This window comes from Macaca thibetana, chromosome 5 (genome assembly GCF_024542745.1).
Source record: "Macaca thibetana thibetana isolate TM-01 chromosome 5, ASM2454274v1, whole genome shotgun sequence".
Classification (NCBI taxonomy): domain Eukaryota; kingdom Metazoa; phylum Chordata; class Mammalia; order Primates; family Cercopithecidae; genus Macaca; species Macaca thibetana.
The window spans coordinates 64137033-64163565 of NC_065582.1; the positions used below are offsets into that span (position 1 = coordinate 64137033).

At 34.5% G+C, this 26533-nt stretch overlaps 1 protein-coding gene across 2 annotated transcripts in view; it reads right to left on the reverse strand.

Annotated features, from left to right (window-relative positions):
- Nucleotides 1-3068: 3068 nt before the first annotated feature.
- The window catches only part of FAT4 (FAT atypical cadherin 4), a 187427-nt gene continuing 163962 nt past the window's right edge, over nt 3069-26533 (reverse strand). The window contains exons 13-18 of one of the 2 annotated variants that reach the window (XM_050792369.1): nt 19800-19885; nt 18729-18908; nt 16175-16299; nt 14308-14525; nt 8403-8664; nt 3069-6085 (exon numbers count right to left, since the gene is read on the reverse strand). In XM_050792369.1, coding sequence (XP_050648326.1) covers nt 4221-6085; nt 8403-8664; nt 14308-14525; nt 16175-16299; nt 18729-18908; nt 19800-19885 — 2736 coding nt within the window. In that variant the 3' untranslated portion in view covers nt 3069-4220. Of the gene's footprint in view, nt 6089-8402; nt 8665-14307; nt 14526-16174; nt 16300-18728; nt 18909-19799; nt 19886-26533 lie in introns of both variants that reach the window. The other variant, XM_050792368.1, reaches the window with a different exon arrangement.

The window sequence follows — 26533 nt, forward strand, 5'->3', positions numbered from 1 at the left end:
AAGGTAATTTCAGTCATTTTGAAATGTTAATCCTTTAAAATGGCATCTATGACATAGCATAGGAAAAGAATAATTGCATTGCTGTATTTATCTACAATTTAAAAAATATTTTCACTTTTCACAGTTGTCTTTTACCATAATAATAAATTTTAGTAAAATAAAAATGCATTTGCTTGACAATAGTGATTTGTTCTGAGATGGAATGCCTGGAAGTAATAGTCACTTGGCGATATATTCTATTTCACTTATAAATAACATATCTATACAGGACATGACTTTCAATAGTGTAAGCCAGTTCTATTTCTCATCGGCCTTGGTATTGGTAAGTATTTTGTTAGCAACATGCAATGGGGAGTGGCACTCCAGGAACTTCTGCTGCTCCATTTTCTTTTCATTTTTTTTTTTTTTTTTCTTTTTAGAGTAAAGTGAAAGCAAGTTTGATAAGAAAAAAAAAAGGCTATCCACTGGCAGAACAGCTTCCATTTTCTTAAAGTGATTTTAATTGATCTTAAGCTATTGATAATATCAACTAATTTAGAAAATTCTAGAGATGACATTGAAAGCAACAATAATGTACTCCTTAGAACTCAGTAATAGAACTCAGTAAGCAAAGTAGTCCTGTGTCATGCTGCCACACCTTGTTCACATGGGTGATCACATGCAGTTATGACAGCATAACTGCAAGGGTATTTTCAATATGCACCTGAAAGAAAGTAATATTTTCCCCACAACACAGATGCAGAAAAGCCTAAAGAAGTCTGTTCTACAGTGAGTCAGTCTATGCAACCCTACCCTCAAAATCTGAGAGGCTGAAGAAAGAATCTGACATATCCAGTTGCTCAGAAAGAATCATTCAGTGGGGACTTATGAACAGAAGCCGTGCTTGTGCCTCAGGCAGTGGAGAGACAAAATGGCGGATCTCTGCACCATTAACCCCCAGTCCGGGCATTATATATCATAGTAAAGAAACATGTAGGACAATTGAAGTTGACCCCTCATGGAAATGCAAGACTGCTATGTGAATCTGCCTAAGGTCAGGATTTACAGTTAGTACAAGCTCTTACACAAGGAATTATAGATAAACTGGAAATATTATAGGCATTCCCAGAACCGGGGTTAATCAGAAGCCAACATGGGAGATGAGCATCCAAAATGGAGTTGCTCTGGCCTCTACAGAGTAGAGCAACTGTATTCCAGGATATCCAATAAAACTTGACAGGGGATGGATTAAAATTCTCAGGTCATAATTTTATGTGTGAACGTGCAAGTAACTACCATTATTCATTTGTGGGGATTGCAAATCTGTTAATTTGCCTATAATCCCTCTTCCTCATAGTACACCATATGTCACTTCAATATTTAGATAAATTAAATATTACTGTCCTTTTTTTTTTTTTTTTTTTTTTTTTTTTTTTTTTTTGTTGAGACAGAGTCTTGCTCTGTCGCCCAGGCTGGAGTGCAGTGGCCGGATCTCAGCTCACTGCAAGCTCCACCTCCCCGGTTTACGCCATTCTCCTGCCTCAGCCTCCCAAGTAGCTGGGACTACAGGCACCCGCCACCTCGCCCGGCTAGTTTTTGTATTTTTTAGTAGAGACGGGGTTTCACCGTGTTAGCCAGGATGGTCTCGATCTCCTGACCTCGTGATCCGCCCGTCTCGGCCTCCCAAAGTGCTGGGATTACAGGCTTGAGCCACCGTGCCCGGCCTACTGTCCATTTTAAAATGAGACTTTCGTTTCATAGATTTCTGATTTATTTTAATATAAATATTGGCCTTGCTTCAGTAGAACAGATTTCCAAGAAGAACCAATGACTAGAAATTGTCCTATGAGAATCCTATCATGTTCCTAAACTGGGATTGATTAGTCAAGGGAATAGTAATTCTCTATCTCACAAAGAATTCTTAGAGAATAAGAGTAAGCTTGGCGCCAAGTTCCTCCCCCTTTACTCTTAGCTATAATCATGTTTATCATCTTACACTTAGCTCTGTTCTAAATTATAGAGTTTATATTCTTGAGGACATTGAGATGCTTCAGAGTTTTTTTTAAACTGTATTCTGTTTTGAGTTACACAAAGCAATGAACATGTTTCCATATTTGGAGAATAAACTTATAAAATTCATAGAGAAATACTAAAACATGTTGGCTCATCACAGGTGACAAAAAAAGAGAAGATCCAATCATTATCTTACATTCAGTGTTTCAACCTAAAGGAATATCATGATTTAGATTAAATTCACATTATACTTCCTAATCTGAAACCAAAAAATAATAATGTCAACATTATTAAATAACAAAATAATTCTGGCATATACCTCAATGTGTGGGTGTTAATATACATATTGTTAAAATTCCTATTCAATATGGTACAGTCAGTATTAAAGCAGAGTATTCTCAATGAATATTAGGTTTGGGGCTGATATTTAATTAAATATGTTCTGAGATTGTGAGGTAATTTTTAAAAATCCTGTTATTTAAGATGTAACTCTGACTCCTGAAAACAGAGGTTTGTCTTGGCTAAGACAGCATGTACAGTTTCTTTAGAATTATGCAGCAGAGTAATCAATAAATTAAAGACACATATGTAGAGTGGAGCTTTCGCTATCATTCTTTCTACCCACCCTTGGACTTAGAGAATTTTGGGCTGGGTCCTTGGAGAAAATCAGACCCAGACATTTTTCCATAATTAGCTTTAATTCATTGCTGCTTCTACGGCTATAAGACTGATCTAAAGCTGGTCTTCAGTAAACACATTCTACTGGGAATTTCCAAACATTTATTGCCAGAATGCTTAAAACAGTTTCATAACAAAGTCAGTCCCCTAAGATCAACCTAGTCTAGACTCATTATACTCTAGGGAAACCTAAGAACTCTGACATGTAGGAATGCACTAAAGTGACTTTGAAATACCTGTTCTGGCAATGATCCATATTCACATTTTTTAAAAAGAAAATGATGTTGCTCATATACAGTTCAAGTAGCCATACCCTATTGACAAGTAGAGACTATTCTCAACTGGGCATACAAAGAATATAGAAAGATAAAAATTAATATTACACTATGAATACAAAATATTTTAAATAAATATTTTAATTCTATTGTTGACATTTACAAGTAGAAAGCATACAGTATGTTACAAATATCAAAATGTGAAAAATATGAATGTTACATAAGTAACAAATATAAAAAAAGTATTTTCTTACCTTCCCTGAAAGTAAGAAAACTATTCAGCATAGGAAAATATCAGTATCAAAAACACAGTTTAGGTGTAAAAAAAGTTTTTACACAGTATTAAAAAAAATGATCTACAAAATGACAGAAAGTAAGTGTTGAAATCTCATTTCATATAAATTATAAAAACTGGGTACTTAGAGTAAATGTTATCTGGTTGGAAAATAAGTCCAATCATAGGCTTTCCTTAGGTCAATTCTTTAAAATATTAAAAGCATAGAAAATTTTTTTCAATAAATAACGTTTAAGAGTGTCCTAAGTGCTGCTGAGAACATCATTCGCATAGCAAGGTGGCAGTGTTCTGGGGACAATCATTCTGTTCCTAATGGAAGCCTCATGAAAGTCAGGAGACCATAATCACTTGCTCAAGGATCCAGGAGTTTTAGACAATTCTATAAGAAAGCATTAAAGTGCTGAACAAAATCACTTAATTTTAGTACCCACTGTCATGTAAAACTTACTCAAATACTCAGACATTTCTGAGCAACATCAAATACGGAAACTATCATTCTGAAAAGTGTTAATATACTTAATCTTTCATTCCACGATAGGAGGGTTCCTTTCTACACTTTACAAGGATTGGTTTAACATCAAGAATCTTGCAATGTAAAACATAATTATAATAATACAATGGAAACAATACACATACGCCACTGGGAAAGCACAAGTTCTTTTCTGCAATGGTAAAGGTATCAATTTTTAAAAATCACAAATCAAACACCGGTAAATAAGAAAAATTTTCCAAATGCTGCATGCCACATAACTAGTTACAAAACACAATGCATGCAGGGAAATAAATTCAACCACACATGTTTAAATTAAGAGTTGTTGTGAGTCTGTTTCAGCAGCATTGTGGTTATTATTTTTAACGTTTTCCCTCCACCAATAGTCCGTACTGGCCTGTTTTTCAAATGTGACCCAACCTAGTCGGCAAGTTTACAATGGTTTGAGCATTTCTTGTTTTTGTATTTTTATAGTGCCAGTACATAAACTTCACACATACTGTTCTGCTTCCCCATCTTTGGGGACTGGCTTGGTTGTCCCAGCTTTGCCTTCTTCATTTGCTGCTGCTTTTTCTGGAAGAGATGCCAAATCTTTAAAAACATCTACATAATGGCCAAAGCCAGGGCCCCAGTTCAAAAGGTTGTCCCAGTTGAAAGTCCCTGCTTGCTGCCCTAGCTTTATGGGCAGTGTGTTGTCAGCAGCGCCTGGTGCCGCTGCCTGGGGGCCCACAGGTCCTCCCTCGGCCCTGCGGCCGTGGTACCTTCGAGGCTTAAGTCTTGCTCCGTAATTATCTTCATCATCTGCATCAGATTCATTGACTTGAGATAATTTGGGCATCCTGGAAGTATATACCATTGGCTTCTCCCTGTCATATTCCATTTCTGAGCAAGTGAAAGATTCATGGGAGTCACTATCAGAAGAGGATTCTGGAGCTGGAATGCCATCGGCTGGATTCCTTGTTCTAGACAGTGGCCTTCTGCAGTCCTCCTCTGAAGAAGACCTCCCATGGTCTGCACTGCAGATACTTGGGTTTCTAGGGCGAGGTGTGTTGAGCCTCTCCACTTCCTCAATAGAGAGTCCAACTGGAGGAGAAGATTCCAGAGGAATCTGCCCAATTGGCTGCTTTAGGCGACTCCCTGGTCTAGAACCATGTGATGCCATGGCCTGAGGACTCTTGCTTCTCCTTCCCAGCCTTGTGGCATAGTTGAAAATGCCAGGTTGGCAGGTGTCACCATGCATTTCCAAAGTATTACCATCCCTTATGGGAAGATGCAATTCCCTTGCTGGGCTGTTTCTATAGAATGTAGAAGATTTGGAGAAAGGGGCTGGACTGTGTCGAGACAGAGGGTTGGGAGTTGGGCATGCTGAGTGGCTTAGGGAGCTGGTTCTCAAACCTTGACCATATGAAGGCTGGTAAGTCAAACTGCTTGCTCCTAAGGGCATGGGGGATTGCCTTGCAAAACCTAGAGGACTGTGCCTCTGGATTGAAAATTTTGGTGTGTGGCTGCGGAACTGCTTGTAGTGTTGGATGATGTCAGCATCCGAAGGGGCGATGCTGCTGGCATTGTCAATGTCATAGTGCTCTATCTCCTGCTCTGGAGATGCCAAAGGGGCACTGGGGATGGTTTCTGAGTTGTGAGGAATATCAGTTTCATCATAGATAAGGTAGGGGTTTTCCCTTTCAATGATATCTGGTTTTGGGTTTCCTTCAGGCTGCTTCCTCACAGTCATGTCATCCCCGTAGGGAGGGATATTGTCGGGGTCATCAAAAGCAACATTCTCACTTCCCTTTTTCTTCTTCTCCTTCGGTTTCTTCTCCTCTTTGGGATTTTTGGCCTTCTTCCCCCTGCACTGGTTACACAGGATAAGGCTCAGGACCAGGAGGGCCAAGACGGTTGCGCAGCTGCCCACGATGGCAGGCACAGCCCACAAAGGCAGGGAGATCTCTTCAGGGCCCTGACTCAGAACACAGACATGCCCTGCAGGACTTCCAGCTTTGCACACCTTCCCCTGAGGACAGAGGACGCCAAGACAGGCCACCACCATCTCACAGGTCCTTCCTGTGTGCGAGTCTGGGCAGCTACAGGTGAAGCCAGAGTGCAGGCCTGGCTCACAGCTGCCACCATTCTGGCACGGGTGGGAGGCACAGTCTCCAGGAGGGACACACCTGTAGGCATACCACTGATTAATGCACAGCAAATCACCCCAGCAGGGGTTGCTGGCACAAATGTTCGGGCCACGGCAGCCAATCTTCACCGAGGGATCTGTTTTTGAGATGGAGGCCAAGCTATGCTTCCCGCTGAAAGGAAGACTTTCTCCACCATACCACATAGAAGCAATGCAGCCATCAAAACCTGCTGGGAGAAGAAGCAGCAGTAAGGCTTTTTACAGAAAAAAAAAAAAAAAAAAAAAAAAAAGCTTATAATACGCTGCTGACATCTTGTAAAGAGAAGCTCCACAATCACCTCATATGAATACAGAACCTCAGTCTCAGTCATCGTCCAGCTGAAAGGTAATTAAGCTGTGCATCTTATAATATACATTAGCAAGGGACGTAAGATTACCGTGACCAAACATGGGGCAGATTGCTTGAATCTCACTCATTCTGAAGATTTATGAATGACTTGGGCAGGCTGAATTTTCTTTTACTTACTCATTTATTTATCAATTCCCTTCCGTCTGACATTCCATATACCAAAAATTGCATACATACAAATAAAATGTATGTTTTAAAACTTGTAAAGAACATGAAATAGGCCAATGATTTCAACTACTAAATCATGCATTCCCATTGAAGGTGATAATGCACCAAAGGTGTGGAACATAGGTTCTTGGGGAACAAAAGAAAAAAATCTTAGCTATTACAATGGTCTGTGGGCCTCGAAAGGGAAGATAAAAACATAACTCTGGTGGTAACATTTTATGACTTGGGGATGGCAAAGTTTAGACTATATTAAGTGTCTCCTTAGGGGAATGATAAAGATAAAATACAAAGTTAAGAAACACTTCATTACACTTGAGTGTGCTAGCACTGCTGATATTCCTATCTCATGGCCCAACAATCTATTTTGACTCTACCAAAAAAGCATAATTTCCATTGGCTTGTTTTCTCACAACATTCTATAATCAACATATACGAAAGACTTAGGACCTGGACTTTAACTTTTATGCCTTAAATCTATTACTCTCACATGCATTTTTTCCTCTTATTTAATGCATCGTTCTACCATAGTGACATTCTCATTCTTGATATGTTTTACCATGTACTTTTGTGACATCTTTTCCTTTTGTTCCTATATTCCTGATTTTCTTCCTATTACTTTGTCTCCTTTCCTGACTTATTCTCCTCTATCTATAACCAGTAACTCTTAGGGTTAATCAAGATGAGGTCCCAGGCTTTCTTTTCACTCTACACCCTCATGTTAGATGATCACATCCATGTCCAGTACTTAAGTTACCTGCTTGACACTGACCACTCTTAAATACATATTTCCAGCTAAAGTCTATTTCTGATTTCCAGCCCATCCATCCAAAGGATTTTCTCAAAGATGTTTCAAACCCAAAATGTCCCAAACCAAATCTAATATTTCTCAGAGATATGCTGCTTTCACAGGGTTCTGCAGTTTCCTCTCTTGCTGACCTACTCTTCTTTGAGTTGAGAGGTAGAAACCTCCTTGAATTTTACCATAATCACTAACAGTTTGGTTGATTATAGTTCCCAGAGTACTTCTTGCTTATCCATTTCTTTCTAACTCCTCAGTCACCACACTAGTAGGAGCTCACAAGACATCTTGCCCAGATCCCACCTCATTTCTATAGATCCACTCGTGCCTTCCTCCAATTCATTCTCCATGTTGTAGCCTGAATGATCTGTAATATTATTGCATATCTAACTTGATCCTACTGTGATTAAAGTTTTCAATAACTTCTCATTGCTCTGTAGATAAGAACAAAACTGCAACATAGTTAGGAAGTTGCTTCATTCTCCAACTTCATCATTTACCTATGACATTCACCCCCAGTGTGCTGTGTTCTATAACTTTGACTTAAACTATTTCTTTAAAAAAATTCCTGTCAACATAAATTAACCTTTCATACACTTCTATCCTCCTCCTTATCACTCAGATTTATGTATAAATGTCAATGCCACAGCAAAATTCCCCTTCCTTTCCTTTCTGTTTTTTCACTGTATTTTAGAATTCTACATTCTTCATTTGTATTATTTATCACACATTAGAATAATGCAGTTACTTGTGTAAGAATCTGATTAATGTTTGTCTCCATTAATGGTCTATGAAGAGAGTGGCTGTGAATGAATAAATAAATGAACAAATGTATACAAAATGCTTGGTGGACAAGCAAAGCATCAACACACTATGGACTGAATTACAACCTTGGTAAGAAATATGCAAGCTGCTAGAGAAAGTGGTGGCTAATAGTTTATTACAAACTTTCTGAAGATAGTTATGACATTCTTAGGATATTTATAATTGATATTATCAGACATCAAACTACTTTTTTAAGCATAAATTTTATTGAATGAAATTGTACTGTATATGAGATTCATGCTAAATATGTAGATTTCAGCTACTCATGCCACAAGAAAAAAACAATTACTTTTTGAAGAACAATTTTACTTCCCTTGTGACTCTACTTAACATAAGCATTTACCTGTTTGGGCGTCTCGATGTGCTTGATTGGGTGGAATTCCTCCAAGTGATATAGTAAGCACATCAAGGCCACCGAAGTCCTGAGTAGGGTGGATAATATCTCTGTTATATATTCTGTCGACAGACAATACTGTGGCTGTTCCATTTTTCCCAATTAGAAAAGTATGCCAGTGGCCGTCTGCAACATACACTTCAGGAATATTTCTCTCCACTTTCCCAGCGATTCCTGCATCAGATGTAAAATGTACTTTGCCATTCTTAATCTGTAAAACATATCATAAATAATATGCAATTAAAATATGGTATGCTTAAATCAAAATCATTAATAAAACTAAACTTAAATTTTTGACCAATCTACAGCAGATAGAAGAGCTGAAGAATCTGGTTGTATTAGAATGTACTTACACACCTTGTCCTTACAATTTTAGTCAACATACACTTTTATATTTAATAGTTTCAATGGTTTTCAAAGTATTCTTGTATGTATACCTAATTTCTCAAAACACAATGAATTATCTTCCAGAACACAATTGAAATAATAAAGGGGCAAATGCCCATTTTAAGATAACTAAATTATACCTTTTTAAATTATTTGTATTCCAGTGACAACCTGCCATTGGAGTGTGTTATGCTGATTTGTTTAGTAAAAGGCCCACAGTACTAAAAAATTGTGAAAACCACTTGCAAAAAGAAAAAGCAATGCTCAGCTAAAAAGGAAGCATAGTTGAAAAATAAAGATGAAAACAATTGTTTTACCTCTCATCTTTTACACACAAATTTTAGGAAAAAATGATGCCTATTGTTTATATCGTTTATTGAGATCAAAAACTATGATGAACAAAGAGTGAAGCCTTAATGAGGTGTCTGGGCAAGCCTTCACTTTGGCTGTCTTTTACAATTTATCTAAGGGATATTTGGTTTATTTTATTTTGTCCAGGAGAACATTGGGTAACAGGGTGCTCCCGCTCCAGTTTCCAGCTACTGAGTTTCCAGTATCCTGAGCAGACCATTTTAGAAAATGAGATAATTTATGAGGCAAGATGAACATTTGGTTCAGGGAGCATATCCCGTTACCACTGCCAGACAGAGCTGGTGTGTTGGCAGGGGAATGCAGTGGCACTGTTCTTCAAATAACGGGAATGAAAAGATGGATCAGTTTATTTTGTCACTCAGATCAAATGCTATTTCTACATGCAACAAACACATCTGGTAAAACTAAAAATCAGTTCATTTGTACTTTATGGAAAAGACGTCTAACACATTTACATATGTTATTCATATAGTAATATTTTATTAAAGCAATTTTTCCAGATAATAATATATTTCAGAACCAAACTAAAAAAAAAAAAAAACACAGAAAATTCTAGCTAAATGACAATAACATTTCATCAAATGGGCAACATCTCATGACACAGAGTAAAAACAGCAACACAGAGTAAAAACTAGCTTTGGTTATAGCTAGAGTCCTTTTTGAAAAAAAAATAGGAAAAGCCTCCTCCCAGCTCTTTCTTCCTAATTGATTTCATCATGTCATCCTTTTATTCAATAATTTTTGATGAGAGAGAACTTGGAATATATCACAAATTGGGGTGGATAAGAATATAAGTTCCCATTATAACATTCTTAATGTTTTCCTTCTCCCTGGCAGTACTGTACTTAACACTTATATAATTCCTCACTTTTAAAACGTCATGCTAATCTTTGCTTCATTTTATTTATTCATAAACAGTCAATGATGAACCACAGGAGCTGAAAAATTATTATCGCCTAGTGACCCAAGAGCCATTGTAATGTCATAGCACAACAAATTACTTATTGTGGGGATACAGGTGTAAGCAAGCCTACTGTGCTGCCAGTTGTATAAAAGTATATCACATGCAATTATGTATAATACACAATACTTGATAATGATAATAAATGACTATATTAGTGGTTTATGCATTTACTACACTAAATTTTTTTTATCATTATTTTAGAGGGTACTGCTTCTAATGATATAAAAAATAGTTGTAAACCAGCATCATCCAGGTCCTTTAGATAGGATTCCAGAAGAAGGCATTGTTATCATAGGAGATGACAGTTCCATGTGTGTTATTGTCCCTGGAGACCTTCCACTGGGACAAGATGTGGAGGTGGAAGACAGTGATATTGATGATACTGACCCTGTGTAGGCCGAGGCTAATGTGTATTTTTTTGTGTGTTTCTTAGTTACTAATGCAAAAGTTTAAAAGTAAAAATAAAATGAAATAAAGTTTGAAATAGAAAAAAAGCTTACAGAATAAGGGTATAAGGAAAGAAAATATTTTTGTACAGCTGTACAATGTATTTGTGTTTTAATTGTTACTACGAAAGAGAAAAAAGTTAAAAAATTTAGAAGTTTATAAACGAAAAGAGTTACAGTAAGCTAACGTTAATTTATTATTGAAGAAAAATATTTTTGATAAATTTAGTGTAACCTAAGTGTACAGTGTTTATAAAGTCTGCAGAAGTGTATAATAATGTCTTAGGCCTTCACATTGACCCACCACTTGCTTAATGACTCACTGACTCAGAGCAACTTTCAGTCCGATAAGCTTCATTCACAATAAGTGCCATTTGGGCAACACGAGAAAACTTATCCCTACAAAAAATACAAAAATTAGCCGGGCATGGTGGCACACGCCTGTAGTCCCATCTACTTGGGAGGTTGTGCTGGGAGGATAAATTGAGCCCAGGAGGTGGAGGCTGCAGTGAGCTGAGATCATGCCAGGGTCTTGCTCTGTTGCCCAGGCTGTCCCCAATTCCCCACAAAAAAATCTTCTATGTAACCTTTTACTGTACCTTTTCTATGTTTGGATATGATTATATACACAAATACTTTCCACTGTGTTACAATTGCCTACAGTATTTATTACAGTAAACATGCCATATAGGTTTGTATCACAGGAGCAATAGACTATTCCATATAGCCTAGGTGTATAGTAGGCTGTACCATCTAGATTTGAGTAAGTTCACTCTATGACGTTTGCACAAGAATGAAATCACCTAACAATGCATTTATTGAAATGTATTCCTGTCATTATGCGACTCATAATGGCATTTATTTGTTCATTTATTTAACTTGAATCTATAGAGCTTTGAATTCCTTATTCCAATTATTCTGTACCACCTGTGTTGCCCACTTAAACAAACAGACAAACACAAAACAAAAGAACTGGTTTAGAGTAGAAATAAAGTCCATCACATTACTGTTATTACAGAACATCAAATATGGAGCTATAAGGTATGGCATGAATGAAGAGAGATTTGTGAAATGAGTTAAATATTGGTCTACAAAGTTTTAAACAAGTATGATTTCCTTTTGCCTTTCTCTCTAAAACTTTCTCTTCTTAATTTTTTTTTTCTGAATAGACCCAATTGATTCTACATATTCTTCTCTCTCCTCTCATTGCTACTGCTGCCCATACCTGACACTGACACCCTGTCTCTCTTCTAACCACATGCAATCCCATGTACTCAACACCCTTGCTCATTTTTCACAAAATGTCCCCATCTTCTGTCTGCGTGTGTGTGTGTGTGTGTGTAGAGAGAGAGAGAGAGAAAGAGAGACAAAATGATAGAAAAGACAATGAGAGAGAGAGAAAGAGAGAGAGAGAATGCAAACCATAAGAAAGAGTTAAAGAAAGGGTCAGAAAATGAGCCAAAAAAAAAAAAAAAAAAAAAAAGGAAAAAGAAACCCTGGCGTCTTGGTGACCAATAAGCTAACTGATAAGTAAAAGTCCATCCTAACTAGCTTCCTAGTCTGTATAAGCACTTGATATTCCTGTCATCCAAATAATTTGCCTGCTTACAACAGCCACTTTCTTTCAGTTTAGATATCCTTAATTCACTGCTGTTATTTTTTCTTACCTATTCTCTTTACCTACCAAGCCCCTTAATCTTTGAAAAGCTGCTTTTCAAAATTTTCAGACAAAAGTATGCATTTTGGTCTGTATTATCCATTTTTTAAAATTAATTAGCACTTACTTTCTTTTCAGGAAAAAAAATTAAGTTATTGCTACCAATCTAACAAAATCTGGAGTTGTATGCTGCTGTCCTGTTGGAAATAGAATTTATGTTGACAAAAATGGATCCTGACATTGAGCTTTTTTCTTAGTGGAGAAAAAAATTTGTCTTTGATTTTTTTCAACCACATTATATTTTGACTAAATTCCTTGGCTTAAAGTGTACGTTAGTACAGAAATATTTCATATGTCATTTAAATGGCACGAAGACTTGGAAGCAGCTTAACAGATAACACACAGACCTCAATGTCAAAGCCTCTCAAAACACATAAAATACGTTTCTTATAGAAGATGAAGACCTGTTTCTTTCTTTGCTTTTTTACTTTGTTTACTTCAAATACCATTTTCAATGGAAAATTATAAGTACCAAATAATGATACAATACAATGGCTTATGTGTTCTCTTTTACAGTTGTTTTATTAACTCTGGAACTGGATCCTTTGTTTCAATAGAGGTACAGTTAAAACCTGAAGATGTTCTCTTGTAGGGGATAAGGGTAGAGTCTCTGCCACTTGGCAGTAATATCTGGGGCCACATAACTCTTTGTTGTGAAGTGCTGCTGTTTAGCAGCATTCCTGACCTCTACCGCTAGACGCCAGCAGTACTCTCCCACCTCCTAACTGTGACACTTGAAAATATCTCCAGATATTGCCAAATGTCCCCTGGGGGTAAAATTTTTCCTAGTTGGAAATGACTAGACTAGAGGAATTATCATTTGAGAAGGTAAGAAATGTTGGTTTTCATGCTACTTATTAAATATATTTATATGCAACATAATCATGGTTGGCTTGCACAGAGAAAAATTTTGAGGATGAAAGAGGCTGAAGTTTAGAAGTGAACATCTATTTTTATTTTTAGTATTATATGTGAATTAAACCTAATAATTTTCTGAACATATTGCTCTTTTTCTTTGTGAACGATCCCTGAAGTAATTATCAAATATTGACTAACAGATGAAAATAATTCAGGAAATCTAGATTTGTAATCTTAAGAATTTACTAAAATTTATATAAAAAATTATCAGTAGAATGATACAAAGTAATATTAATGGAAGGCAGTCAATACAACTAAACTAAAGAAACTGTTGGTCTAGGAGATGACTTATTTGTGGGAAAGAAAGCAGAATATAGATTCATAAATTCAGAAAGCTGAGAGCCGATGCAATAATGGATATCTATTGAAATTATTCATCTGTATGTAAGTTTAGTATCTTATTTACAGATAAGAAAAAACAAATTATGTAAAAGCCTAATGATAAATCAAACCATTGTTCTTATGAAGTATAATTTTTAAGATTATTTAAAAATTATTTGGAAAGGTTAATTAAAATTATAATAAATTCCAAATATACTTCACAGAGTTTATATAGAGAATTGAATATATGCTCCAGAAATCATATAATTTCAAAATGTTTTTCCTTATTTCAAAATGTTTTTCCTTATTCTAATCCTGTCAATTGACATATACATATCAGTATTTGAAATAATTGTTGGAGAAAAATATTTTTGTATTTCAAAGACACATTACATTTTTGGTTTGCTTTGTTTAAAAGTAAGAAAAAAGCGATATAAATTCTTACCAGAAAAATAGATTGCAACTCATTCTTTGTGTGCTGGCCTACCTGGCAGGGTTCTCTACTCTAAAGCATCACAAAAGTGTGTAGAAACCAAACCATTCAGATCTTTGTTAGTCTGGCCAATGCCTGGGGAATAGTTAAGATAGATGACATTGGAATAGTGCCCAGCATTAGTCGGAACTCTAATGGGTTGTAAAGAAAAGGACAGAAATTATGGGAGGAGTGATTTAAACCACTACACGGCAGGCGGTCTAATCAAATGAAGTCACCATTAGCTTTTATCTCACCTTCACAGTAGTGTAATTGCTGCTTTCTTGGATATGGATTAAAATGCCATTCTCGCTTCTGGTCCTAAATTTTACCTCCAGACTGTTCACACCAAAAGGCTCCAACATGGCACCTCGTATGCTTTGCCTTAACAAATATTCCCGCTTCTCATTCTGACTCATGTGGTAGTCTAAGCGCCCTTTGCCTTCTAATGATAAGGCAGTGTCAGGAGTAAGAGCTGAAAGCCAAAGGAAAACAGGGAAAATGAATGCATTCATTTCGCATTTCTTGGAGAGTTTTCTATAGTGACAAAAAATATAAAAAGGACAATGAAAATATTAAATTTTGGGAATTACTGTCCCCCAACTCTACTCTTTAAAAAATAGTCATTTATGAATTATTATATAAGTTGATTTCAAATGTTTACATCCATTTCAGAAGCATGAAATGTAAAATATTTTATGACAGTCATTAACCATTTGGGAAATATTTACTAAATTATTTGCCACATTATATAAATCATGAATATCTAAAGACATAGCCACTTGTTGGAAATATGTACCTGAAAAATTTGTTTGTAATCATTTTCACTGTTTCCAAAATATATGTTTGCATGATTAAAATAATTTGTAATCTTTAGTCTCTAGTATGCTATGAATTTGGACAAAGAAGTGTACAATCAAATATTTGCATCTGTAACTACTATTTTCAGTAATCATCACATATAATTTATCATCACGTATAATCAGTATGTATATTATAATTTATCATAATCTGAAAAAAATCCACACTCCAGAAATATGGAAGTTTAAGTTATAGAAACAAATCATATAGCTAAAGAAAGAATATGAAGAAAATGAGCTCAAATGTATTTCAGTCCTGAAAAATACACTTTAAAACGATACATTTTATAGTATGTGAGTTACATCATGATTTAAGAAAAAGCGCCTCAGGCATTTATCTAGCCAATGACTCATATTTCAGATATAATTAGGCTCCTACTTATTAAATATTTATTCATTAAAAATCACATGACAATATGTTTTCTATGTTTTCATTATCTCTAATATAATTACACACAATTACACTTTCTGCTAAGACCTTTTAGATTATATTATATCCTCAATTTTATTATGCATTTCTATTCATTTTCATAATATAATTGAATCAAATGACTTCTTAAATGTAGTCAGATATCTGCAACATATTTAAGTAGTAACCACTTGTTTGAAAATGAAGAATTTTAAGAAAAGAGGAGCCATTAGGGTTAGTTAGTGAAATGTGCAGCTTGAAATTACAGAGCACCAATTTCTAATGATGATGTGAACATCATTAATGTCTAAATAATAACATTAGGGCTTAGGAGACAACTGACAAAAGGATTTTAAAAAGCAATATCCAAAACTAATTCTACCACTTCTACATTGAAATGAAAGTATCAACATTAATTTTAACATATGATGCCGTTGTATGATGTTTTGAGCTCAGTGTTGAGTGATTTAGTGTGTATACCTTTTTATGCACAAAAATTGACCAGAAAAATATCCCCCAAAGGAAGATAATACAAAAAAAAACCCTAAATATAACCTTTGATCTTTTAGATTGCCTAGCATTCTTACAGCTAAAACAAACAAAAATAAGTGAATAAAATAATTTTAAAATGGAAGCTAGAGATTTAGTAAATAATTCTTTAAAAGAATATCATTCTTCTTCAGGTTACAAAAATATTTTTTAAATGTCACTGTATTTTACCAATTATTGCCCATTTAATATTTTTAATATTTAGAATGAAACCATAATTTTTAATCCAATTACATACTTGGGTGCATATATTTTACTTTTCATAGTTATTATAATTTCCAGGGGAAGATGGAAGACCTTACATACATTTTTCACAGTATTTCCCAGTGAGTCCCTCTTTGCAATGACACTGCTGCCATGACCAGTAATCCATACATGTGCCACCATGCTGGCATGGGCTGCGAGTACAAGCGCCTTCCAGCCTAGGGCATCTAAAATAAATCATAATGAGAACCATAAATCACATAAAAGATGAGGAGAAGTTTGCTTAAACTCGATAAAATTTGTATTAACTTGTTTAATTTCAAGCACTCCATTATTTGAAGCTCAAGTTACAACTACATTTGGAGAAACTAATCAAATTAGAAGTTTTCCTAAAAAACACAGTCTGCCTCACACTAAAAAAGATTCAAGAAAAATTATGTCTTACATAATAATGAGAAAGATATGACAATTTCTTCTTTAAATTAATTCTTACTTGAATAAAATATCTTGGTCAAATAAACACTTTGGTTAATACATATTATCCAGGGACCACGTATTTTTTGACACCTGTCTACCAGGCTACTCATGCAACTAATGTTTAATGAATGCCTACCATACGCCAAGTACTGTTCTAAGCATGGAAGTAAAGTAATGAAAAAAATAACCGTGCACTCAGGAAGTACTTATCTTTTTCTTGTGGAAGAGGCAAAAAATAAAGAAAAAAATAGCTATCGAGAAAATTAAGGTGAGAAAGGGTATAGTGAGTTTGCAGGTTTGCTGAATCTTTAGATTAGGCAGTGAATTAATCTTAATCTTTAAGATTAATTCTTAAGACCTAAATAAAATAAGGGAATGAAGTATATCTGGTAGAATATCATTTCAGCTAGAGGAAACAGCCAGTGAGAAAGCCCTGAAGTGAAAGCGTACTGCCATGTTTGAGAAACACTGAGGTCCAACATGGTTGGAGCTCAGGGGACAAGAAGAAGAAGAGTAGTTAGATATGGTCAGGAAGTTAAGGGAGATGGCAGATCACAAAAATTGTTGTCAGTCAGTGTCAGGATTTTGGTTTTGAAGCTGGGTTAGATGGGAAGCTATTGAAGCACTTTGAGCCAAAAAGTGAAAAAGTTAACTGACTTGTGTTTTAAAAACCATTCTGGGCCGGGTGCAGTGGCTCATGCCTATAATCCCAGCACTTTGGGAGGCCAAGGCCAGTAGATCATGAGGTCAGGAATTCAAGACCAGCCTGGTCAACATGGTGAAACTCCCGTCTCTACTAAAAATACAAAAATTTGCCATGCGTGGTGGCAGGCACCTGTAATCCCAGCTACTTGGGAGGCTGAGGCAGATAATTGCTTGAACCCGGGAGGCGGAGGTTGCAGTGAGCCGAGATCCCGCCACTGCACTCCAGCTTGGGCGACAGAGCAAGACTCCGTCTCAAAAAACAAACAAACAAATAGAAAGGTCATTCTGGACATAAGGTCTAACAGAAAGAGAGGAGTTAAAGGTAAGTCTAAAAGTTTTGTTTCAGTAGGTTTTGACCTAAAAAGATGTTCACAAAATATCTCTAAATGAAAAAAAAAAAAATGGTATTTAAAAATGCGTGTGAACATGGAGAGAGATACAAAAGGATGCACACCAAAGCATTAACAATGGTGGCAATCTCAATGCTTTGTTTTTCTGCACTGTTTGATTAATAATAATAATGAACCAATGTGACTTTGTAACAAAACAGTAACAACATGTAGGAAAAGAAAGGCAAATGGCAAATGTTATTAAAATATTTAAGTTACAAACATTAGAAAGTATTTCTAGCTTTGCCAGTAGTAGTTTTATTTCTAGTAATCTCATCCAAAAAATAATGTGAGCAAAGATTTTTGTGAAAAGGTGTTAATCACAGGGTAATTGGTATATTAATAAAATTGGAAACAACTAAAGTGTAAAGCAATAGTTAAAATATAGCACATTCACATTATGGGATACTAAGCAGTCACAAACATGACAATAACCTAGGAGTACTTGTCTCTGGGTGGTTAGATTATAGGTTAATTTTATTTTCTTCCTTGTATTTTTTTCAGAATTTTTCAAACTTCAATAATGAACAAAAGTAATTTTAAAATAAAATATGTAATTTCTACCATTCCTAAGTTATTGCTAGAAACCTAATTAGTAATCAAATAAAAAAGTCTTACAGTTCATAATTAATCAAGTTATTACCTGTTTTTAAAGCTGTATCAAGTTTTTAGGAATATGTATGTCTATAAGTAAAACTATTTAAGGTGAAATAGAGTTCTATGTGCCCATGATGGCTAACGTCTATATATCTCTATATGCTGGAACTCTTTTTTATATAATTTACCAACTTAGCTCATTTAATCTTCACAACTCTCTGTAAGAGGATAAAACATATACATGCACACATACATATATATATAACATATATGTATAAGACTCTAGAAAAATATTAATTTTCTAATTAAATATCAAACTTTATGCCAAAATTTCAAAGGTGTAAATAAATATTTAAAATTCAAAACAATATATATCATTTGGTATTTTTAGAGTTTTGAGAATAATAATTTCATCTTTTGATGCTCACTGAAGCATACTTTTTTTGCATTCTTTTTCTTTAAAACAGTAAGAAATAAAATTGCCATACTGATCTAGGATGCCTTGTGCTGCCAAAGCTTGGCTGGGTTCCAGAGGCCTTCCATTGACTGCAAACTCCATTATACACCCAACAAAATCATGGCTTTCCACATGTCCTCTCCTCTGAAGGATTGGTTCTAGTGATCTGATACCTCCAACTGTGACTCTATTTGGCTGAACATCAAGAGTCCTAAATAAAAAATGGAAGATATAAATATTAGTGCCAAAAGATTACATTTTTAGTATAATGTTTATTTTGAAAAACAGTGAATATAGCTTTTTTTTGACATTTATTATAGTGTGATAAATTTCAATAGAAAACATGTAGAAGAGTGTCCTATAAACACACAGAGTTGTTAGGCTTCCAAGTTATGAAAAATAATAAAATTTATGGAAATTATGTTTTCAATTAGTCAAATTAGATGTATATTATCACAATACTGAGTCAGTAAGAAGGAGCATACTCTCAGAGGGAAGATAAAATGCTATAGAATTAGTACCACCTCTAATATTTACATTACATTGCTCTTTCCCTGAAGAGATGATAAAGGATATCAGTAAGGTGATCAATGCAAGGGATGCCAATAAGTTGACTGAGGCAATGAATGATGCGTCATTATCCAGGTCTATTTATTTTTCTCTGTTCATCATTTTTTCCTATTAAAATCACTTATTTTCTGGTAGATTACTGCTGTGTTCAGCTTTAAGTGCTATGGAAAAATATCTGTTAATAATTTTCACATAAACTTTTAGAAATGCAGTTGAAAGAACTGGGGTCTTTATCCTACATGTTTTTCAGAATGAAGGTCATATACAATTATTTCATGAATCTTTCCAAAGACTACTGGCTATATTTAATTTCCTTTTCACCAGTTTTATCCTTATTTCTACCACTTCATTTCACACATTTTAACACATTTTGCACAGTAATTATTGACTATTTTATATTATAAAAATTTGGAGAGGGAAATAAAATATCTTAAGCTTTATGTATACTTAGCATCCTGTAATTATTTTAGGTATACAATTTATTTTTAAAAATTTAAGTAATAATGAAAATTAAAGTAATCATATTCCTTACCAGTCATCTGAAACTGCCACATTACTGACAGTACAATATCCTGGCTCTTGGTTCTCAGAACAGGAGTCCACAGTTAAGGAGGCTGCCTATGAAGCAAAAGAAAGAAACGTTCAACTTTGGGTTCTACGGTCCCTATTAGCCTTTCCAGCCAACATTACCCATGACTTGTTTCTATGTGAACATGACTTGGAAACTATGATAACAACTTGATTTAATGTGTAAATCACATAATTATAATACTGAATCATGGGCACATGTTTCTTTGATATCTCAAACTAAAATTATGACTATCTATACCTATAAGAGGTAAAAGGGTACCTTTAAAAATCCTCTCCTGCTCCCCTGTTTTAAAGGTGAAAAAATATAAAAATGCCATTAATCTTCTTTAGAATAATACACAATAGGTCTGAAACATCTTCCTGTAGATTACAATCTTAAGAAATGTGTTTATTGTACCGTCAAACTATGTTAACAAAAGCAAAGATTTTCTTTTCTTTTTCTTAATTTTTGATTTTCAAAAGTCTTATTCTCATACGATTTCAGCCATATTTACAAAAGGACTATGAAAATACAGTATAAATACTATTATAGCAATCTATGAAAATTTAAATATTCAGATTAAAGTTTGAAATATGTTAAATCAAGTAAGTGCTCTTCTCATTTTTGTTAAGAATAATTATCTATAAATAACATTACAACATATTTCTTCATAATCAGGAAGTATTACTGTACATCACTTTACAGTATAAAATCCCAATAGTATTTAAATAATGACTAAGTAGTCATTTTTACATTCTAAGGGATGCATATTCCCTTGAGACAAAAGCCTTCTGTTTAGTAGAACATATGAATACTCCTTTTGATTGATAAAGTCATCAATTTATGGTTAAAAGGCCTAAGAATATGATAACCATAGAAGTCAGAGTCCTATATAATGAGTACCAGCAACTGAGGATGGCTGCAGTGCAGTCTAAGACCAAAGTTGTATATCCATATTATTGTATAATCTGCAATGCTATTGTGATGCACCTCCTTTGTTCCCCAAACTTCATTAAAATTTGACAAACGACAAACTTTGCACATTTTAGTTGCTGAAATTATAAGAAGCATGGAGTAGATCACGGGAATAACAATAATTCATTTTCTGAATGGACAGGAGGTTTAAAGATTTCTCCCAGTGCAGACAATAAAGCATTATTCTAAATTTATGAATGCCACAGATGGGGTTAATCCAAATTTGTTACATATATAGAAGATAAATATAAATACAATGCAACTATCTATTTATCAGGATGCTTATCATTTCAGGTTTATAAGAGCAAAGCAAATGTAGAAAACAGTGCAGGAAAATTAAGCAAGTTGACTAATAACATGACAAACTTAAATGCAAAGTTTTGGATATCAAATTTTCTGTATTTAAAAATGAGGGCACTTTCATTAGGAATGAAAATGATTGATTTCCTTAATATCCCACTTTTACCAATATTGCTTATGATTTTTAGGCAGTATCTATAAAATATATATTTAAATAGGAGACTTGCAAAAATTTATCTGAATTATCTCACATTTTAAAAATAAAGACTGAGGTGAATGTGTAGTCAATTTATTAATTGTTTATCAAATATTACTGGCTAACATATTCTTAAATGTTTCTAAGAGTTAGTTATTATAAGCTCTGTACAATAAACTCTTGTGAGCCACATGGATATTTTTGCCTCTTTTTTCAAGTAAATTATAATGAATACAAACATTTGTAGGAAAAATTTATACTTCCAATTCTCTGGCAAGACATTCATGCCCCATTTAGTTAATTCTTTTGACAGTTATGATTATTTCCAGTTATCTGTAAATTGGGGTGACACCCAATCTCAAAAGCAGTATTAGGTTTTTATAATTCAACTTCTGCTGCTTAGGTGACTATTTGATTGAACACATCTCTCTACATATATTATGCAAGTATCCTTGTAGAGATCCCTAAAAGTATCATAAACTAGAAAGTACCACATGGATATTTATAAATGCTTGAACTAGAAAAATAACCTTGGATAACAGAATTGTATTTTAGCCATTGTTAATATTTCATATATGTCTAAAAGCTTGCTGATACAACTCAAAGAATAATGGAGGAGATGTTTTATTTTAATAGTAAGCTCATGCAATTTAATCTTCAGAGTTAAATTCTCTTTTGCTGTTGAATTTTTATAGCTTTACCACTATAAATTAAAATGTTTTACCCCAACTATGCAATGATTTAAAGCTTAGAGGTTAATGATTTTGCCAGTTTCCAACCAAAATTATTTTGAAATGTAGAAAATGACAATTTCAGAATCCAGTAGGGGCCCTATTTTGGATGTTTTCTGAAACAGGAAGGCATTTTTCCTATGACTCAAGTAATAATGACAGAGTTTTTTTCACATATGGTATTATTAAAATTGATGACTGTGGTCACAATAATACAAATGAACTGCATCCTTCAAATTACCTCCTTCACTTACCTCTTGCTCCCATGTCCTCGTTTGATAGAATCAAATGCTCATGAAGTTTAATGTGACCTTGGAGGTCATCAGGTAAAATCATTTATTTTACATTATAGTATACTTGACAACATATCAGAAATATGGTTATCTTCCATATGTGTGGAAAATGGGGGTGAGGTGATGTCTACCATTACTCATCAGCTTTAGGATATTATTATGGCTAATGTGAGCCCAATCTATATATATCAATCTCCAAATGTTTTTCTGATTCTTTAAGGCCCAATATTTCTGGTTACATCAATCATCAGGAATACTGGAACTGATTAACTCTATATTCTTCCAGAAGTCTTCCTCTGGGCATACAGTTTGATATTATGCTATTTAAAAAATCTCAAGCAAAAATCAGTGCAATGATCTATTACTAATCAGAAAATATATTTTATCCAATATTGGTTGGTTATACCTCTACTAACGTTCATTAAAGTCAGGTGGATTTTTAGGCACTACTCATAATTTAAACTTCATTGAGACCAAGATCAAGTCAAATATTCCATTATTTTACTTCAAAAGGTTATATGTGGGATGAGTTGGTGATAATTCGGGATGACTAACACCTGTTTAGCACCTAATTCACAGAAATAAAATTTTAATTATAATTCATATTAACCTTTACAAAAATATGGAAATGTGGGCATAGTAGAATTAAAATATAAAGTATAACATTATGTCTTGACACCATTTTCAGACTGTTGGGGGTAATTTTATTAAGTAAACACTGTATAAATTAAATATATTAGAAAAATGTTCCATCTGGAAATATTAACACTAAGTTCAAAAGGAAATGGGGAAAACAATATATAACTAAAATGATTGATAAAAACCATATAATACATTTGTTGTTTTCTCACCCACATTTCAAGTAACATACATTTCATAACCTGGTAGGACCCTGAATGCAGTTTGATGGATGTGGCGATACCCATGAATGACATGTCTGAGCAGCTACCCTTGAGCATGTTGACACAATCACTTGGTTATATTTAAAGCTAATCATTATTCTTTTTCCCCCTCACAATTAAAAATAGTTCTGTATTTAAAAACTTGCTTAAATTTACTTTAATGTTGTAGTAAATTCGAGTGCAGGAGAGAAAAGTCATTGTATCTGATGCCAATTCAAAATAAACATGAATTTATAAAATATTCCTGAGAGCAAATGACAAACTTTGTTCTTTGATAATAGATTGCCTGTTATGTGTATTGGTCAAAAATAATTAATATTATAAGGTAGTTTCTGTCTTATGCCCTTATGAAATTGGTAATTATAGATTGCACAAATTTTAGCCTTTAAAATTAACTATGGGCCAGAGAGAAAAAAATAGCAAAAACTTGGTTAAAAACATTTTAAATATTATTTCTGAATATTGCTTATATGCATTCAGCAATATAACATATTCCATGCATTTAGTGGCAAAAATTAATCTGTAGTCACACAAATGTATGATTCATAGAATCAGTCTAAGGACTATATAAGTTACCATATATTTTAAAGATTGACATGAAATCAGAAATAAATTTATAATCATTTAGATACCAAGTTTTTTTCATTTAAAAATGATTTAAGGGTACTTATTTTGTTTTGGCTAGGCTTTCTTTTTAGTAGACAATTTAACATTTTACACAATTATTTTATCTAGGGTGAATTATAAATCTTACCAGTAACTACACTTTTTTGTTGTTGTTTGTTTTTTTGAGACAGAGTCTTGCTCTGTCACCCAGGCTGGAGTGCAGTGGCGCGATCTAGGCTCACTGCAAGCTCCGCCTCCCGGGTTCACGCCATTCTCCTGCCTCAGCATCCCCAGCAGCTGGGACTACAGCTGCACACTGCCACGCCTGGCTAATTTTTTTTTTTTTTTTTTTTTTTTTTTTTTTGTATTTTTAGTAGAGATGCGGTTTCACTGTTAGCCAGGATGGTCTTGATCTCCTAACCTCGTGATCCGCCCACCTCGGCCTCCCAAAGTGCTGGGATTACAGGCGTGAGCCACCACGCCTGGCCACCAGTAACTACACTTTTAAAGGCTCAAAGCTAAAGTGCAAAAATGCTTTAAGACAGATTTGTTAGCATTTTCTTATAAAAAAAAAAAATAAATCCTTGATAGCCGTTAGAGATGGGGGAAATATGGAGAGATCGTTGTGAAGATAAAGAATAAAAAATAAATAAGCTGTTCCATTCTATTACACTATGTCAAATATTTTCTAACATTAATAAAGAAAAGATGTGATGCATTTTCCTTCATAAAAAAATGTTTGTTTAATAAACACACATCCTAAATAGATATGTCATTCTTGTAACATGAAAGCCACATAATAAAATCAATATAATCTGTAAATACATGCATGCCTCATTGTATTGCTCTTCACTTTATTGCACTTTGCAGATTTGTTTTTTACAAATTGAAGGTTTCTGGTAATCCTGCATCCAGCAAGTCTATCAGCACCATTTCTCCAACAGCATGTGCTTACTTTGTGACTGTGAGTCACATTTTAATAATTCTCACAATATTTCAAATATTTCATTATTATTTTATGTGGTATGGTGATCTATGATGAGTGAAGTGTCCTTGGATGTTACTATTATAATTATTTTGGGGCAACATGAACCATGCCATATACGATGGCAAACTTAATTGATAAATTTTGTTTATGTTCTAGCTGCTCGAGCAATTATCTGTCCCTGGTCTCTCTACCTATCCTCAGGCTTCCTTGTACCCTGAGATAAAACACTACTGAAATTATGCCAACAAATAATCCTACAATGGCCTCTAAGTGCTCAAGTGAAAGGAAGAGTTGCATGTCTCTCACTTTGTATCAAAATATAAAAATGAATAAGCTTAGTGAGGAAGGCATGTAGAAAGCCAAGATAGGCCAAAAGCGAGGCTTCTTGTGCCAAATAATTAGCCCAGCTGTAAATGCAAAGTAAAAGTTCTTGAAGGAAATTAAAAGTGCTACTCCAGTGAATACACAAATGATAAGAAAGCACGATAGCCTTATTGCTGATATGGAGAAAGTTTTAGTAGTCTGGATAGAAGATCAAACCTGTTACAACATTCCCTTAAGCCAACATCTAATCTAGAAAAAGGCACACTAACTCCTTTCCAATGCATGAAGGCTGAGGGAGGTGAGGAAACTACAGCAGAAAAGTTGGAATGCAGCAGAGGTTGGCTCATGAGGTTTAAGGAAAGAAGTCATCTCTGTAATGTAAAAATACAAAGCCAAGCAGTGAATGTTGATATAGAAGCTGCAGCAAGTTATCCAGAAGATCTAGCTAAGGTCATTGATGAAGGGGCTACACTATAGAACAGACTTTCAATGTAAAAAATCAGCCTTTTATTAGAAGATGTCATCTAGGATTTTCATAGCTAGAGAAAAGAAGTGAATGCCTAGGTTAAAAGCTTCAAAGGATAGGCTGACTCATCAGGAGCGAATATAGCTGGTGTCTTGACATTGAAACCAGCACTCCTTTTCCATTCTAAAAATCCTAGGATCTTTAAGAATTATGCCAAATCTACTGCACCTGTGCTCTATCAGTAAACAGAAATGCCTGGATGACAGTGCGTCTGTCTACAGCATGGTTTATTGAATATTTTTAAGCCCACTGTTGAGATCTACTGCTCAGGAAAAAAAATTCCTTTCAAAATATTACTGCTCACTGATAATGCACCTGGTCACCAAGGAGCTCTGACAATGATGTACAAGGAGATTAATGTTGTTTTCATGCTTGCTAACACAGCATCCAGACTGCAGCCCATGGATCAAAGAGTCACTTTGAGTTTCAAGTCCTATTATTTAAGAAACAAATTTCATAAGGCTCTAGTTGCCACAGATTATGATTCCTCTGATGGGTCTGGGCAAAGTAAATTAAAAACCTTCTGGAAAGGAGTCACCATTCTAGATGCCATGAAGAACATTCATGATTCATGGAAGGAGGTCAAAATATCAAATATTAAAAGGAGTTTGGAGGAAGTTGATTTTTGACTCTCGTGGATGAGTTTGAGGGCTTCCAGACTTCAGTGGAGGGAGTAATTGCCAATGTGGTAGAAACAGCAAGAGAACTAGAATTTGAAGTGAAGCCCGAAGATGTGATTGAGCTGCTACAATCTTGCAAAACTAACATGAAAGGAAGAGAAGCTGCTTCTTAGGGATAATCAAAGGAAGTGGTTTATTAAGACAGAACTTACTCCAGGTGAAGATGCTGTGAAC